The sequence below is a fragment of the Erigeron canadensis genome, chromosome 3, assembly GCF_010389155.1.
Source record: "Erigeron canadensis isolate Cc75 chromosome 3, C_canadensis_v1, whole genome shotgun sequence".
Classification (NCBI taxonomy): domain Eukaryota; kingdom Viridiplantae; phylum Streptophyta; class Magnoliopsida; order Asterales; family Asteraceae; genus Erigeron; species Erigeron canadensis.
In genome coordinates, this window is record NC_057763.1 from 25,535,579 (window position 1) to 25,554,617 (window position 19,039).

The 19,039-nt window shown below is 33.1% G+C and overlaps 1 protein-coding gene, 1 long non-coding RNA gene and 2 pseudogenes across 2 annotated transcripts; all 4 read left to right on the forward strand.

Moving 5' to 3' along the window:
• Positions 1-2,022: 2,022 nt before the first annotated feature.
• On the forward strand, positions 2,023-3,928 carry LOC122590498. The gene is made up of 3 exons (XR_006322521.1): positions 2,023-2,126; positions 3,244-3,302; positions 3,890-3,928. It is a non-coding gene; the product is annotated as an uncharacterized LOC122590498 (long non-coding RNA).
• A 2,010-nt stretch (positions 3,929-5,938) lies between these two features.
• On the forward strand, positions 5,939-7,249 carry LOC122592645 (endochitinase). The gene is made up of 3 exons (XM_043764927.1): positions 5,939-6,393; positions 6,496-6,640; positions 6,740-7,249. The coding sequence occupies exons 1-3, from the start codon at positions 5,976-5,978 to the stop codon at positions 7,107-7,109; spliced, it is 933 nt and encodes a 310-aa protein (XP_043620862.1). The 5' UTR covers positions 5,939-5,975; the 3' UTR covers positions 7,110-7,249.
• Positions 7,250-7,376: 127 nt separating this feature from the next.
• On the forward strand, positions 7,377-10,452 carry LOC122591754 (annotated as a pseudogene).
• Positions 10,453-16,489: 6,037 nt separating this feature from the next.
• On the forward strand, positions 16,490-18,813 carry LOC122591756 (annotated as a pseudogene).
• Positions 18,814-19,039: the final 226 nt, after the last annotated feature.

Genomic DNA, 19,039 nt, shown 5'->3' on the forward strand with positions numbered 1-19,039 from the left:
CATATTTGGTTTTTTCGGTTTTAAACCGAAATCGAACCGAAATCTAATTTGGTTTTCGGTTTGGTTTTTCTATTTCGAATTAGGTTTTGGTTCGGTTTTGGTTTTGAAAAATAAAAATAAAAAACCGAAAAACCCGAACCAAATAACCGAAAACCGAACCGATGAACACCCTAGTAGGACTCATTGATTATCATTTTAGGTGGTCAGGTTCTAATTACTGATCAGCATTGGGATTTCCAACTTTAGATGTCACTTTGTAAATTTTTAATTGACTTATTAAATTTTGTCGCTAAAAAATTGGGAAAACTATAACAACCGACATTTCATATTTGATTTTCTTCCAGCTAGCTACAATCATGCATATTGAGATTTTCTAATCTTCTATTTTTGTTCCGTACTTACGTAAATGTAAATGTAAATGGTATTTTGCAAGAGAGCGGATGTTATTTGTAAACTTAATCGTATATATATTGGCCGATTAAGAAACGAATGCTAGTAACCTAGCTAGCTAGCTTCTTCTGCTCTTCACTAATCGATTATTGGTTAGTTATACATTAAAAACACTTAAAACAGGTATTGGCCCATAAATAGACACCTACATAAATACTCGTAAATTTTTAAGTTCATAATTCAATATACATATGTACGGGCACTACAATAAAAATGTTACTTGCTCATACTTATTTCTTTTCGTTTCTAAAAAGTGTAAGAATATATGTTAAGTTGTTCACACTTAAAATTGTATTAAAAAATTACACTTAAAATTGTATTAAAAAAATTACACTTAAAAATGCGAAAAAAAATTAAAAAATCATACTTTTTAACAACTATAAATATATAAACAAAATGTTCACACTTAAAAGTGTGAAAAAACCTCAAACATTTTCACACTTGAAAACATGAAGGCTAATTTGTCACACTTACTTTCCTCGTACTTCCTCTTGTGTGAGGAAATTTAGTGTCACAAATTACTTTCACACTTTTAAGTGTAAATAATTATATTGTTTTAAACATTTGAAGATGTGAACTTTTTGTTTCTATATATATAAGTGTGAAAAAATTTTGATTCTTTAAATTTATTCATACTTTTAAATGTGAGTTCTTTTTACACACTAATAAACGTTAACAAATTAATAATTTTTCTAACTTTTTTAGAAGTACGAAGAAAGGAATGTTAACAAATGAACAGTGGTCGGAAAATTCAAGCTTTGAACATTCCGAGATCTAGAACGTTGGATTACAACTAACACAAATATAATATAATAAAATTATAATTGTACATTATTTGTACGTAGTGATCATTCATCAAATTCTTTACTTGCATCAACATCTAAACTTAATGAGATCGAGTGTCTAAAAGACACACCTATATAATCATTAGTTAACTAATTATGTCATTAAATATCTTTTAGATTTATTTATTTAATATGCTATTTATTATCTTTATTTTTTTTTCTAACCATACATGTGACAACCGTTATCTGAGCGTAATTTCTCGAAGTACTTTTCCGGTCGTCTTTAATTCATTACGTTCATGTACGCGACTTTATAATTAGAATATGTACTTTAAGGGAGTGAAAGTCATTATTCTATGAGGCTTTATCATGGAATCAATGAATTTTTATTTTATTCGGGCTTTATGAGTGTTTAGTCATTATTCATTACTAGTTGTCTTGTAGAAATGTCAAATTAAGTCAAAAACCTTTTTTAAAACAGTTAAAGACTTAATTATCAAATATGGTTATATATATAGTCGTTTAAAAGCTATTTAAAAGTCACATGCAAATGTGGTGACAAAATAAATAAACGAGTCTCGACTTTTCTTAAATTGTTTAGTCAAACGAATTTTGTTTAACGTCAAGAGATTCTTTTTAGTGACTTATGTTTAATCTCAAAGGAAAAATTAACCTCAATGAGTTTTAAACTCAAAGGATTTACCTCAAAGAGGTTTACTTTATAGAAACGTCAGAGATACAAAACCCTAGTGTCCTAATTTCCTCCCTCACTTTCACTCTTTTATCTTTCTCTCTTTTCCCTCTCTTAGCTGCCGTAATCTCCGTCTCCCCTCTCAAAAGATCGGTTCTCATCATCTAACAACAAATCTTCACTTGTTTCATCGGATCTAGGTAAGACATGTATAGATCTAAACATATAAAAGGTTATTTATTTTGTTTTGAACCGAAAAATCATGTATTTACGTGTGTATAATCGACCTTGAGCAAGAAAATCTTATGGGTTTGTATAAAAGTGCTTGAAACCGAAAACTATTAAGCAAAAACGTATAGATTTGTTGTCTGTGGGTTTAGATCACATCTTCTGGTCATCTTGTAGTCAATCGTTCCTTTGTTTTCTATAAAACTAGCGTTAGGGTTTCTGATTTTTGGGTCCTTGTTGCCTTGATGTTATTCCGTTTCTATCCATATTCTTCTTCTGTTGCTCCTTAACTTCGACCATATATGATTAGTTCAATGGAACTAAACTCAAAAGATTTGTTTTCAAACTTTTCTTGTTCCTGGTTTCGATCAGATATTGTTAAACTCAAAGAAGTTTTTAGGTTCAAAAGAATTAAGGTCAAAGAATTTAAGTCCAAAATATTTTTAGTCGACCTACTGCCCAGAACGTTTAACCTCAAAGGAAAGTTTAAGTCCAAAGGATTTTAAGCTCAAAGAAAACTTTAAGCTCAAAGGATTTAAGGTCAAGAGAAATTCTTAAGTTGTCGACCATTTAAATTTAACTTCAAAGAGTCTTAAGTTCAATCAAATTTAAGTTCAATGGAAATCAAGTTCAATGAAATTAAGTTCAAAGACATTTAAGTTCAATAAACAGATGTCGAAACTTTTAAGCTCAAAGGATTTTAATATCAAAGATTTTTAAGTTCAATGAAAGTTTAACTTCAAAGCTTTAACCTCAATGACTTTTAACCTTAAAGCTTTAACTTCAATAAGATTAAGTTCAATGAATTTAAGGTCAATGCAATATTAAGGTCAAAGAAATTTAACCACAATTTCTATTCTTTCATTGTCGAGTGAATAAGAGAAATCTTAACACTCTAAACAATTAAATTAAGATTTAAAGTCGGTCTTGGACATTAAAAGTGTTATTCAAGTAAACGTAATACGACATGGCATAATGACATTTCTTAAGACACTAGTATAGAACATAGACGTATACAATTAAGTAAGTACTTACTCGGTTACTTGTAGACAGTGTAGGACTCTTGGACTGATAGTGTTCTTGTTTTAGGTGTACTTGACTATTCGTGTTCTTATTGGTTGATTCTAGGGTGCTTGTGCTGCTTTCAGGTGAGTTTCGTAGCCCCCTTTTTCTAGAAGTTTCGGGGTGGAAAGTATACTTATTTTTTAAACAGTTTTGTCAATTTCTGTTTATGCTCAATATTGAGCCGGAACGTATAGAGTTACTTATGTCATATGACGTGCTTTATCTTGTTTGTATGTGTGTGATTATGTGCTTGTTGGTTGTGTTTTATGACGTGCTTGTTGAGACGTGCTTGGACTAAGGCATGTACCGTAAGACTAGACTTTGAGACTTTGATGTGCTTGTACTAAGGCAGGTAGCATAAGACTAGACTTTGAGACTTTGACGTTCTTATTATGTGTTTGTACTAAGGCAGGTACTGTAAGACCAGACTTTGAGTACTTTGGGTACATTGAGTACCTTGGACTTTGAGACTTGTGACTTTGAGACTTTGAAACTTGGACTTGAGACTTGAGTACTTTGACTTATATGGCATAACTCTGCTCATTATATATTGAACAAATACTTATTTTTGACTTACAAGCGACAAAAGACTTTTCATTGACTAGACTTTTTGACAGAAACCTACGAACTCACCAACTTTTGTGTTGACACGATTTAGTATACTTTTCAGGTACTCAGGCTAATCAGGGATAAAGACTACTATACTAAGATTGGACTTCGGAGATTTACGCTCCATTGCTTATTGTCAGACTTTAAGGCTACATGCCTTGGACTATCTTGTTTATAGACTAATTGTATTAAGTTGTTCTAGCATGACTTTGAACTCATGTTTTTGAGAATATATTTATATATTCTATTTCATTTTAGCAGTTTCTATGTAATTCCATGTCGTGCTGTACTTTTCATGGCACCTCATGTTTTCGCCAACGGTGAGGTGTTACAATAGATTAAATGTTTTTTTTACTAACACGGTATATTTTTTACTAAAATTTATTTATATTTATCTTTAAATACTGTTGTTAAATAATATTGACAAAAAAAACTTATGTATTATATATATAAAAGTCAAAAAATAACATAATTAATGAAAATATATTCTAAAAACAATGATTAATATAATGACATTAAAAATATTAATAAAAAAAGTTTAACAACAAAAGTTTTTTTTTTAAAATAAAGTAATGTTAAAAAAAAATTAACAACACAAGTTTAAAAAAAAAGTAAAAATATTAACAATAACTGTAAAAGAAAATGATGTCTTAAAAAAAAGCTTAATAAAAATTTTAAAAATTTAACAATTAATAGTAATAAAATATGAATATAAAATGATGTCTTAAAAATCATATATCGACTTACTTGTAAAAAAAAGCTTAAAATTTCAACAGGTAAAATTTTTAAATATTAAAATATTAAGAAGACAACTATAAAACCATTCATCAAAATTTAAAATTAAAAAAAAAACAAAAAAGCATATAGGCAAGCTGTTGGACCAAATGCCAGCCAACTAGGTTTAAAACTTTTTATATAGGTTATAATTAGCAAAAAGTAAGCGTTATACTTTATTAGCAAAAATATATTTAATAGTAATAATAATAATATTAATATAATAATAATAATAAGCAAAAATAATAATAATAGATGTGTAAAAATATATGATGTAATATTTATATTTAAAAACCTAACAATAATAATAAAACGTATAACTTTTAATAATATAACACATCTATACGTTTTAATATAACAAATAATAATAAAACGTATAACTTTGCATGAGGTCTTGTGTTCAAACTTTAGGAGACATTGCAATTAAGTCCCTTTATGATGATTTGACTTGGGTATGCCCATGTTCAAGTCTGAGAGAGCAAAGTTCACACCTATTAATCATCGTGCTTTCGTGCGAATTAGTAGAGGGTTTTTTTTATCGGGTATTCGAAATAGACATTTTTACTTCGAGATATTTCTTTAGCGTGGACCCGACCGTTAAGACAAGGTATACTTGACCTATTGCTGTCGAATCGTGATACGAAGTTTTTAGCGATATTAAGATAACACAAATATATTAAAATTATAATTGTATCGATCATTCATCAAATTCTTTATTTGCATTAATATATAAACTTAATGACGGTGATAGACAATAAAAAGATAGCAACACGTCACCAAGGGGTTAGTTCATTTATAGAAACTCTTGCGTCTTACAGTGAAGTTTGGAGTTCAATATGTGTCATGACATACTTTAGAAATTATTTGGGATATTTTATAACACTATAAATAATATTGCATTTGTTCATACTTTTGATGAGTGTGAATAAATTAAAAATTTTGTTACGCCTTTTATAGAATTTAAAAGTGTGTAAAATTAAACGTTCAAGTTCTACACAGTTTTTTAGTGTGGAGAAATTTATACACACTTTCATTTTTATATATTTATACACACAAAAAAACGTGATAAAAATTTTAATTTATTTATACTCACTAAAAATATGAACAAATGTAATATTATTTATAGTGGAAGTAGTATGGATTTGACGTTACGGAAAAAAAAAAGAAAGAATAGTTAACAACATAATTGACTCATTCACATCCGTGCTAAAGATTATTTGCTCACGTATATAAACTTTGAAATATAAAAATGACACACTAGAATTTTTATTTGACTATACGTGCGGTAAACAAATGTGACAAACACCAGGTCTCAAACTATAAATATACCAATTGCCATCCTTAATTCTATATATCTCAAATAACAAATTACCATGAATACCTTTCTTCTTCTAACATGTCTCTTTCTCTTAACAAGTGTCTCCGCTGCTCAAAACTGTGGGAGACAGGGCGGTAACGCTCCATGCACGAACGGAAACTGTTGTAGTCAATACGGTTTCTGTGGAAACACTCCCGCTCACTGCTCACCTGCACAAAACTGTCAGAGTCAGTGCAGCGGGGGTGGAGCACCATCAGGCGGGAACGATGTTGCCTCAATCGTCACACAATCAGTGTTTGATGAAATGTTAAAATACCGTAACGACCCTAGATGCCGTGCAAACGGATTTTATAGCTACACTGCTTTTCTAAATGCCGCAAGTGCTTACCCTGGATTTGGCACGACCGGAACCGCTGATGACCGAAAAAGAGAGCTCGCGGCTTTCTTTGGTCAAACATCCCATGAAACTACAGGTATATATATATTTAAACTTTATATTACTTCTTCAAAATATCTACTAGCTAGCTATTTGGAACTCTAGTGGTTGAATTGATTTAATTTTGATGTACGTATAGGTGGATGGGCAACCGCACCAGACGGTCAATTTGCGTGGGGATATTGCTTTGTTAGGGAACAAGACCAATCAAATAGATATTGTGACTCTCCTGATTGGCCTTGTCCCCAAAGCTATTATGGCAGAGGACCTATCCAACTCTCTCAGTAATTAAGTTCATTCCTACTATTTCATTAATTAGTTCTTGAAACACTCTTAATGGTTGCGTTAATTAGTTCTCATCCAACATTTTTACGTACGTACAGCAACTACAACTACGGACTATTTGGAAGGTCGATACAAAGGGACTTGATCAACTCTCCTGACCTCTTAGCAACAGACCCAACGATATCCTTTCAGTCAGCGATATGGTATTGGATGACTCCACAAGGTAACAAGCCATCAAGCCATGATGTCATCACTGGAAGGTGGACCCCGTCGGCTGCAGACAACGCAGCCGGTCGTGTCCCGGGTTATGGAGTGATCACCAACATTATTAACGGTGGCCTAGAATGTGGCCAAGGCCAGAATTCGAAGGTGGAGGATAGAATTGGGTTCTATAGAAGGTATTGCAGTATTATTGGAGTTACTACTGGAAACAATCTTGATTGCTACAATCAAAGACCTTTTGCATAAATCAGAGACTTTAATTAGTTGTATACTGGATGATGTTACTTGCAATAAAGAACTTATTATTATGTAATTGGTGTTTAACAGTTATTTGTCAACTTTATAATTGATAACAATAATACCGTAATAATAATTTTCAACTTCAACTTCAGGCAATATATATATGGTCGTACGTGTTTATTGACAAATTAATACTATAAGTAGTGCTTTTTGCTTTTAGTAAGGGACAGTTGTTTGACCATAAAAGTCAAAATGACCTTTTGAGCTTGATCTATGAGTCAAAATGACATGCTTGCATTTGGTTTTGATTTTCCAAAATTAAAAGATCTTGCGCGCGTAATAATTTCAATCCACAAAGATTGCCAAATACAAATAAATTGTTGTAATTCACATATAAGGGAAAGAAAGAAAATATATTTCAAATAATCGGCTACTTCTCATATGTTAGATGGCAGAGAGTGGTGAGATTCTTACTTTCACCTCTTATTAATAGAATTGTTTCATGCCAAATAGAATTACATGATCAACACGTTTTTTAATTTTGGTTTGCCTTGTTGTTGTTGTTACCGTTTCGGCCACTCCCTCCTTTCTTATATTGTTACGGATAACTAACATTTAAGTAACATTAATTAAAGAGAGCCAACTGTATATTTGAATCAAGACTATGTTTTTGGAGTCATCCCGTCATCCCGTGTTTGAATTTATTTTTTTTTCTTATATGCTATTGGGGTTTTAGGTAAAATAAAAGAAGTATTAATATAAAACAATATGTTTCTCTTTATTGAAAATCACACTGCATCTTAAAAATCATCGTGTATCAATTGATTCGTGAATCTTCATGCATAAATTTAACCAAAATCTAAGGGTCAAGTGTCATGGTATTTGTTTTACTTTAATACTTGTTTTACAATTCTCGACCTCTTTATAATTGTTTCCTCTTATTACTGGGTAGATGTTAATTAATTTAAGCAATTTGGGACCAATTGGTCAACTTTTTGGCCAAAATGTATATGGTTTTTTTCCAATCTCTTTTTTGGCCAAACGTTACATCTTTAAAATTGCTGTCATACCCGATTATCCGTAAAGTACTTGTTCCCAAATATATTTGAACCACGTTTTATATCAATTCATTTGTGAATCTTTATGCATCAATTTAACTATGATTTAAGGGTCAATATCTTATCTTATTTGTTTTACTAATTTAATAGTTTTTTTACAATACTCAACCTATATATATATATATATATATATATAGAAAAGTGAGTATGAGGTTGTTCCCCATCTAAGCTTAGATGAGATATTTGTTTGAAATTAAAACAAATGCATGGCCCTCCATGATTTTCATGATTATAAAACCAAATGTGAGAGATTCCCCATCTAAGCTTAGATGGATGACAACCCCATACTCACTTCCCCCATATATATATATATATATGAAAAAGTTTATGTGATGATAACAATCTATTTGAAGAACCATGAAAACCAGTGACAATGTGAACAAATTCATGAACTTATCAACTTGTACTTGATATTGCCTATTTTAATATGCAAATGGTTATCGCATGAACCTCACCTTATATATGTATATACATATATGTATTGAACGACCAACGAATAAAACTTGACTGCCTAAGGTGACATGCGACCATGTACATTAGCAAACACAAATAGCACTAGATAGGTCAAGCCACCAAGTAACTCCTTTTCAGGCCGATCTCCAAGAAATCTCCGATTTGTGAGTAAAGCCTGAATGCTTCAGTCAAGATTAAAACCTATCTATAATCTATGCTACTATATAAAGCGAACTATTTATCCCCATTTAAATAATTAAAACTTTGAAATGACTATATTACCTTTTTTTTATTTACTAATTTAAACATCTTCACTTATATACCAATAATACCTTTTAACAAAATAATTTATAACATAGATCTTCCAACTCTTAAATAATCATATCAACCCTTCTTACATTAATTAATTTACAATCACGCCACCACCACCATCACCGCCACCGCCACACATTGGCGCCACCACTGTCGCGGTCACCACACCGTTGTCGCTACCACCATCACCGCTGCATTGCGCGGACATCCGTCTATACCTTATAAAACAAACTCATCCCTCTTCCTTAGTTAATTAAGATTTTGAAATACCAAAATTACCCCCACCGATATTAAACATTCTTTTCATTCATCCATTAAATATACCCAAAATAACCCTAACAATTTCAACCCACACAAATCTACGGCGAACCTTAATCTAATTAACTATATACGTCCATGTTATATTCAACAACAAATCTCATTTTGTTGAATTCTAAGTTTCAATATTTCACAATTCATCGAAATCATACATTACATCAATAACTTACAGTAGTTGTCGCCACCACGAACACCGTCGCCACCGCCACCGTCGACGCTACCGCCACATGCCAACATTCGTTACTGCCACCGTCGACGCTACCGCCACATGCCAACATTCGTTACTGCCACCATCGTCGCCATTACATCGCTATCACCACTGTCAGCTCAACCACTGACGCATCGCGGGTACCCTACTAGTATATCGATCTATAACTATTATAGATATGACATTTTAAATCTTGAATTTTGAAGAAACTTCTATAAATAATTACAAACTAAATGATCTAAGGTTAAATATTATAGTATTTCTCCATTTTCATGTGAGTTTCTAGTTCTAATTAAACCAATAATGTTTCTGTGATTAGATCATATTATCGACCGGGACTGAAACTTCTGCGGGAACCATGGAATGGGCATTGTGTCTTCTGTTGAACAACCCACAAGTTCTGAGGAAAGCACAAACTGAGATCGACAATCATGTGGGAAAGGATCGTCTTATTGAAGAATCCGATATACAAAGTTTACCTTATCTTCGTTGTATCCTAAACGAAACTTTGTGATTATACCCCGCAGGCCCGCTATTAACTCCTCGCTATTCATCAGAGGATTGTGTGGTTGGCGGTTATCACATTCCCCATGGAACGATGTTGCTTGTGAATCAATGGGCCATACATCATGACCCTAAATTGTGGATTAACCCCGAGAAATTCAATCCAGAAAGGTTTGAGGAGCTAGAAGACACGAGAGATGGTTTTAAGCTAATGCCATTTGGGTCTGGAAGGAGGAATGGTCCAGGTGAAGGTCTGGCATTGCGTCTAGTTGGATCGACTTTGGGGTTACTTATTCAGTGCTTTGATTGGGAAAGGATGAGCGACGATATGGTTGACATGACCGAAGGTACCGGGCTAACCTTGCCAAAGGTTGAACCCTTGGTAGCTAAATGTTGTCCTCGTGTATTGATGCAGGATTTGCTCATCCAACTATGACTCAATTTATATATAATTGGACATAAGTTGACGAAGGTTAGAGCCGGCAATTTCCGACACGGACCTGTTAGCACGACACGACACGACCTGGTTTTTTCGTGTTTGGCCTTAACGTGTTTCGTGTCTTAACAGGTCCGGACATATTAAAACACGATAAGACAAGATAAGATAAGTAGTATATATACGAACATGTTAAGACACGTTAAAGACCCGTTAAGGACACGTTAAGACACGATAAGACACATTAAGACACGATAAGACACGTTAAAACACTATAAGATACGTTATCAGGTCCCTTAACAGGTCCCTTATCGTGTAACTTTTAACAAGTCCCTTAACAGATCCCTTATCGTGTAACCTGTTAAAAATTGTGTCGTGTTTGTGTTTGGAAAAACTGACACTATTAGTTATCGTGTCGTGTTCGTGTTTAACCCTATCGTGTTCGTGTCTTATCGTGTCGTGTCGGACACGATATGCCAGCTCTAATGAAGGTGCATGTAGTGATTTTTATATCTTTAATTTCTTGTTTAGTATGGTAATTCTATTGTGAACTAATTATGTATCATATTATATGTACCATACTTTTCTTTGATTCAATTTCATTGGACGCTATATATGTTGATGGCACTCGTCAGTGTCATCTCTGGGGATTTATAGATTTCGGTAGAGAAAAAAAAGACCCGAAGGATAGGTGCAACGATTATAACTATATAAACTAAAATATAAAAACGACGACAAATGTTATACGAGGTAAAAAATGGTAATGATTGTCATTAATGATGTTTGGTTTGTTAGCCTCAACGTGCTCTTCAACTGGCTATCCATGGATAAACTTATCCAAAGCACCGGCTTGAGACTTTATCATTTGTTAATCTAGTTTTTTCTTTTTACGTTTTTATATCCGGACGGTGGTTTACGAGGCATATTTTCTGTAACTTAAATCCTAACAACATCAACAATTTAAAAATACAAATAAAACAAGATAAAATTTAATACCTAAAAAATAAAAAACTTTTATGGATAATAGATTATGAAGTTAAATACTCGTAATAAAATAGTCCATTCATATAATAGTATATATATTCATAGTTTGACCAAGGATATAATGGTATTGCTTGTTACCTTTCGTTGAATTGAACCTGTGACAAGATATAATGGCTTTGACAGTGCAAGACACAGCAGCCAAGATAAGTTTTTCTTCTAAGAGTCGTAATACTATTTTCGTTATAGATAAAAGATATGTAAGTGGATTTTTTTATTCTAGGTTAAGCACTATAGTGTAATTTTGGATAATTGTTAAGATTTGTAACGAGCTTAGTTGAAAACATATAAATTTTCTATATATATATTTAAAAAATTTTAAAAATCGGGCCCCATAAAATTTCAGATCTCGGCTGGTCGTCCACCCCGTCCCATGTCTAGGCTGGCCCTGCCACTCGTACATTCTAGTATATGCTTGTAATAAAGGCTTGTTGGGCGTTTTGTTTAGTATGTTCTAATGTGCTGATGTATTTTATATATGTTTTGTTACCTTATTACTCTGCCTAGGTATGGTCAACTTTTTTTTTATTTTTTCTATTGTGTCTTTGAACTTTTCAAGTAATAATACTCTGCTAATAGGTATGCTTCTATGTTTTATATTTTGTATGTTATCTTCTTGTTATTTTATTCAGGTAATACTCTGTCGTTAGGTGTGGTAAAATGTTTTTTTTCACGTCCACAAACAAATATTGAGTCTCCTAAGTTATGAAAAACGATATTTGATCTTATATTACTTTTTTCTCAAGATAACAAAATCCTTCAACTTAACCATATTTTGCATGCATGGCTTTCAGAATATTAAGCACATAACACATAAATTAAGATTGACTACTATAATAGTTAAAAGAGTTAATTGCAAAATTGATCCCTGTGGAGTGTGGACTGTCCATTTTTACAATGGGGATTCCATTTCGAGTATCATTGCAATAAGGGTCCGTATTTTGGTAATTTGTTGCAAGATTGGTCCCCTTTTAACAGGACCGTTAGTGGATAACGGCAAGTCTGCATGTAGCCATCACGTGCAAGAGCAATGTCATCTTTTTATACAACAAAGAAGGGACCTCCATTGCTAATGAACTCAAAAAGGAACCTTTATTGCTAAGATGAACAAACCACAAAAACCAATCTTGCAATTAACTTTTGACATATCATTATTTATCTTTATCTTTTCTTATTTTAAAACTGTTCTTATTTGATTGTCTATATATATATATATATATGAGAAAAGTGAGTATGAGACTGTTATGCACACAACTTGGGTGTGTGAGGGGTTTTTCACCCAACTTGGTGTCTAACAACCTCATATTCCCTTCCCCACTATATATATAGTTTCCTTATTTTGAGAACCATTTTTTTTCCAAGAACCATGAGAACTCTTCAATTAAATATGTGTTCAAATGATTTTTTTGTTCATTCATATGTAAAATGATACAAAAATATATGTTGTAGAAGAAACTTTTTTTTCAAAACCTTATATATAGCTCTTTGTGAACTTGTGAATGACTTTGTTCACGTTTTTTGTTCACATATTACAAACGACTATATATAAGGTTTTGGAAAAAAAAATTCTTCTGCAATGTATATTTTTATAATAAAAAAAACATGTGATCCAATATAAAATCTAGGAGTTTTCATGATTTTTACGAAAAATGGGTTTTCAAAATAAGGGTCCCATATATATATATATATATTAAAATAGAATCAACTAAAAAACTTAATTAACCTCGCAATAATGTCGAGCTGGGTTGAAATTGCAACCCATATATATATAGAACGTTAGAGAAGTAAGACCCGTATTATACAACATATTTTCATTCTAAAGTGTGTGTTGCAGACTAGAAATGATCTACTACTTCGTTGATAATTTGAAGGCTTTTTTCTTAAACGTTGTGCATCTTTGAGCTATAGTGAGGGATTTTTTTATCTCAAAATAATTGTACTAATCTATTAACAATGCGTTTCAGGGAATTACATATACATGGACTCGCAACATATTTATAAAAGGTACATCTCCATAATTAAATTTTTAAAGTATCCATAAATTTATTGATAAAGAACCTGACACACAGACAATTGTATGTTCACTTGAATTAAAAAAAAAAAAACCTCAAGGTGTTAATTGCAAGATCGGTCCTTATAATTTTTTCAATTTAAAAATGAGAGTTCATTTTCAAGTTTACTAGTCATGGTTTTCCCTATATGGCTATATCTATACTTCTATACTATATTATTATTATTATACTATAAAAAAAATAGTCTCTATGTTGAAAGTTACATGAGAACATATCTAAATTACCCTTAATCATATATTACACTATTAGTTCTTATTCTTTTAAAATATCTCAATTAACTCTTTACATCAATTACTTTTACATCAATTATTTATACCACTTGACGCCGCATTTACCACCAAAAGTCGTCTCTCACCAACACACCGTCACCGGCCCGAACACAGCCGCATAGCGCGGGTATCATGTTAGTTTTATATCATAAAATAGTAACATGTAAATATTAATTCTAATATTTTTAAATCTTATTTATTTAGTTTTATAGTTTGTCATCATTTTATCTAAAGAATTGATAATCATACCACAACTTTTGATCGATCTACCAATCATGTGCATATTATGTTTGTACAGTCTGCTATTAAAGTTGTACCAAATGGTACATGGACAAAAAAAGCATGTTACTAATATGGGTTCCCTTTTATTAGGGGGCGGAGTGGTGAAAGGGTAGAAGTATGGTTTTATGTGGTTAAATCGGGTTACACCATCACCTCCAATGTGTACACCCACAAAAATGCAATTTACGGCTATGTTAGCCTCACACAAACCGGTAAATATGTCTCTCTCTTACTTTATAGCTTCTCCTCATTGGTTGCTTTAATTTAAGAATATTGTAGTGAAAAATTCCAACCCTCTCAAATTTCACTAATTACATTTTATTAACTCATTTTTCTTTTTCAACTCTCTCAACCATTTTCCATAGTATTTATCATTTTCTCAACCCTTCCAAATTATTTTTTTTCTTTTTCATTTAATTTAATCAAACAATTTTTAAACAAAACAATAAAAACAAAACATAAACCATATATACTATAAACAAGTTTCGTTATATAGTTAAACAAATAAAAATAACAAACGTTGGACACATGCTTAAGAAAATAAATGATAACTAAGTAGATAGATTGAAAACATAAAAATCACTCATCAAATTCCCATCCATACTTCGCCGCAAATCGAACGTTTTTGCTCAAGTGCCCACGCTAACATTTTTTGATTGGTGATGTGTGCATGTGGGGTGGTGTTGAAAAACTTGAAATCACTCCTCATGCTCTTGTTAGTTTGATGCTCGAGTTGTAAGTACAACAGTGCTTGCTCCTCCGTATTGGCTTCCTCCATATTTTGGTTTTTCTTTTCCGCATACTCCTCTGCAAAAGCCGTAAAACCATCTCCCTTTGACGACGACGCACGCCCAATATTTTTTCAGCCCTTTCTTGGCCGAATACTAGGAGGGCTTGACTCGTTCAAATCCAGCAATACAGTGGCATCATCGTTGTTACTAGACGACTCATAATTGCCTCCATCTAACGACTTTCTTCATCGTGCATCCATTTTGTTTTATCCGCCCACTTTGGAAACATAGTTTTATACCGAATTGATCTTCTTGTGTATCGGGAATCGCCTCATCCGCATCGTCGGTGGGAAGGGGAGTCGATGCTCGGAAGCTATCAAACGGATTGAAGGACTCTAAATCAATCTCGGTCGTTAGGTACCACTCATAATCTCGGCCGTGGGGAGGGGGAGGAAGATTCATTGCATGAGAGGGAGGATGACTCATTGCGCGAGGGGGATGAGGATTCATTGCGCGAGAGGGAGGAGGAAAATATGCCGTATGAGATTGTGAGGTGTAATTATATTAAGGTTGAGTAGTCGGTGGTGGCTCGGGAATATAGTATTGCGATGGGTCGACTTGTTGAGGTTGATATTGAGGCGGTGCTACTTTTCACGGTAGACGAAAGGTGTCTCGTCCAAGTTCTCGTGAGCCGCTAACATTTTCCCCCCTGCTTGGATCCATGGATGATTGTATGAAATGTGTTTGATGTATAAAATGATATAATTTTTTTGTGGATTGTTTGAGAAATAGGAGGTATCTATAGATAAAAGTAGGAGGTATTTTTTTATATGGGTTTTGCTAAACAAAGCCATAAGGGCTTTCGTTAAGGTGCATTAATTAGTTGTACACTTACCATAAAATTCAAGGGGCCAACATTTAATATGGACATGTACAACCTTTTTATGCACGTTTAGTGAAGCCCTAAGGGCTTCCTTTATTATTTTCCTTTATATATATATATAATGCAACGGCTACTTTACAAGAATAGGGGGAAAAAATTTTATTTTTTTTTAAATTGGCTACAACGGTCTATTTAGAGGCTGGACCCCACCTCCCTACACGTTCCCAACGGTCAAAAGCTGTCAACCCTCAACCAGCTTAAAGCCTGACAAACTTCAACCTGTCTTCAAGTTGCATAAATGGCGGCAGTGTGGCTCAGCGGGCTCATGCAACCCGTGCCCAACCCGCCCACTACTCTCAGGGTACTACTTCCTATAAAGCTTGGATTTGAAGGTAAAAAAGGTAAATTGACATGGCTTTTTATGATGGGGTTTTCTAATATGTGCCTTAAATGCACATGTAACTAGCATTTAATATATGACATATTCTTATTGGAATTACCATTTCACATTAACTAAATTAATTTTATTCTCTCTTCCAAATTTACCCTCTTGTCATTCTCTCTTAATCTTTCCCTCCACTCATAACTAATAATTATATCTGTATTTTTTAAACCTATTCAAATTCTCTGTAACATTGCCGCCAAACTACGTGCCGCCAAACTATCTTTTTATTGAAGTATTTAACTCAATATAATATAAACAAATTTGCTGTCACTTTCACACTAAATAAATACGTACACCCATCCAATTTTTAAATGATGAATGAACAGTTTCCTTTCGATCTCAATGAGCTTCCTGTTGATGAAAACTTTGAAGAACAGAGTCAAAACAAGAACACAATTTGTGAAGAACCATTTGTTGGTCAATGTTTTCTAAGTGAAGAAGAGGCTCTTGTTTTTTATAAAAATTATGCGAGAAAGAATGGGTTTTCTGTTCGAAAAGGGAGGTTCGTGAACAAGAAAGGTGAAAGAAAAAGACGTGATTTTTTTTGTCATCGTGAAGGAATAACGTAGTCTAAAAAAGACTACACAAAAATACCAAGAAACAGAGGATACACAAGATGTGAGTGCAAGGCCCACATGCGTATAACATTCAGAAGATTCAACGAAATTTTTCCCGAAGAATGGCAAGTAACTAAGTTTGTTGCGGAGCATAATCATGTTTTGTTGTCTACACAAGAGGTTCGTTTTTTGCCATCTTACTGTAATATTACATTAGAAGATGAGAAATGTATACTTTTGCTAAAAAAAGCGGGCTTGTCGGTTAGAGAAATTATGCGGGTGATAGAGGTTGAAAGGGATGTGAGACAAGTAGAACTTTCTTTTCTTAAAAAAGATGTTCATAACCTTTTTACAAAATATCATAAACTACACTCAGAGAATGATGCTAGGGGGCTTTTGGAATATTGTAAAAATTCTAAAAATGAAATCTCAATTTCCAGTATGCGTTTACAGTAGATGGTAAAAATAGGCTAGAACATATCTTTTGGTGTCACGCTCAATGTTTTGATTTGTATCAAAAATATGGAGATGTTGTGGTATTTGATACTACATATAAGGTGAATTCATATGACATGCCTTTTGGCATATTTGTTGGTATGGACAATCATGGAAGAACTATATTGTTTGGGTGTGAACTACTACGTAACGAGAAACTAAACACATTCGAATGGATCTTTAAGGTAACTATATTTTTGTTTGGTTTTTCAAACTAATTGGTATCAGTACGTGACTAACCATTTCTTAAACTTACTTTATTGCCAGAATTTTATTCTCTTGATGAAAAAGTCACCAAAAACGATATTAACCGATCAAGATCCATGGATGAAACAAGCGATTGAAACGGAGATGCCTTATACTAAACATGCACTTTGCATATGGCATATCACCACTAAGTTTAGTAGCTGGTTTAATTCAGTGTTAAGAAGTGAGTATTCAAGTTGGTGCACCGAGTTTTACAACTTATATAAGTTAGATTCGGTTGAAGAATTTGAGCAACAGTGGCCATTAGTGATTGCAAAATACAATCTTAAAGAGAATAAGCATGTGGTAGCGTTATACCAAATTAAAACATTTTGGGTTCCAAGCTATCTTCATGGCTTTTTTTTGGTGCTATGACGACTACCGGAAGATCTAAGAGTATAAACTCATTTATAAAAATGTTCATATCTACTCGTACATATTTAAGTGATTTCATTAGACAAGTAAGTACATTTTTTTGCTACATGTTTTTAGTAAAAACCATTTTTTACTAATCTTTTTACTAATGTTTATATAGGTTGACCTTGCCATTGAAGATGTTGGGCAAAAACAAATGCATGATAGTATGCTGGCGAAATATAAAGAGTGTCATTTGAGATCATTATCGCCATTGGAAAAACAAGGTTACAAAGTTTTGACGCCATTTGCATTCAAAAAGTTTCAAGATCAGTTTGCTCAAGCGATTCAATATTCCGCTTCGAATGATGAAGATGTCGCGAGTTTTATTGACAAACATTGCAGAGCGGGTCGATGTCATAAGGTGGTTTGGGATGGTAACATGGCTAAGTGCAGTTGCAAAAACTTCGAATTTGTCGGGATACTTTGTCATCATGTCTTGAGTGTTCTTCTTCATACGGGTTGCTTTAAAATTCCTTCGATTTATTGGCTATCACGATGGAGTCGAGAAGAGCCTCAACTTGATGAAGTTTCTCACTTACACGATGAAGAGCCTCAACTTAATGATCCTAGCTATGACTAATGCAATTGAATCGGTTCAATGCCCGGTTATTTCAAAAACCAAGGGAAGACCTAAGCAAAAACGATTGAAAACCGGAAAAGAATTAACGAAACAAATAAAACGTTGAAGATTGTGTAAATCTTCTAGTCACAACTTCAGCACATGTCCAGACCGACATGCTTCCGATGATGTTAGTAATGCGCAACAAGTGACCAAAAAAGGAAGAGTTGATACGCATAAGCCAGTAGATTGTAACCCTGTCTTTCATTATAAGTGTTAGTTAGTTGTTTCTTTTATATCGTCATATAAGAATATATGTGTTGTTTTCTTTGGGTTTTAATATTTCACTTTATTTTTGTAGTAAGTACACCTTCTGTTCAATAGGATTTGAAATGGAAAATGAATGTCAACGACCATTTAGTTTAGGCGTGTGAAATAGGAATGTGAACATAGTTTGGCGGCAATGTTGTATCACAAACAGAGAATTTGAATAGGTTTATCAACAGCATGGTTGGATCAGTGGCAAACACTTTTGCCTTTGGGGACAGAGGTCATGAGTTCGATCCTCATCCCATGCAAAGGTTGGAGGG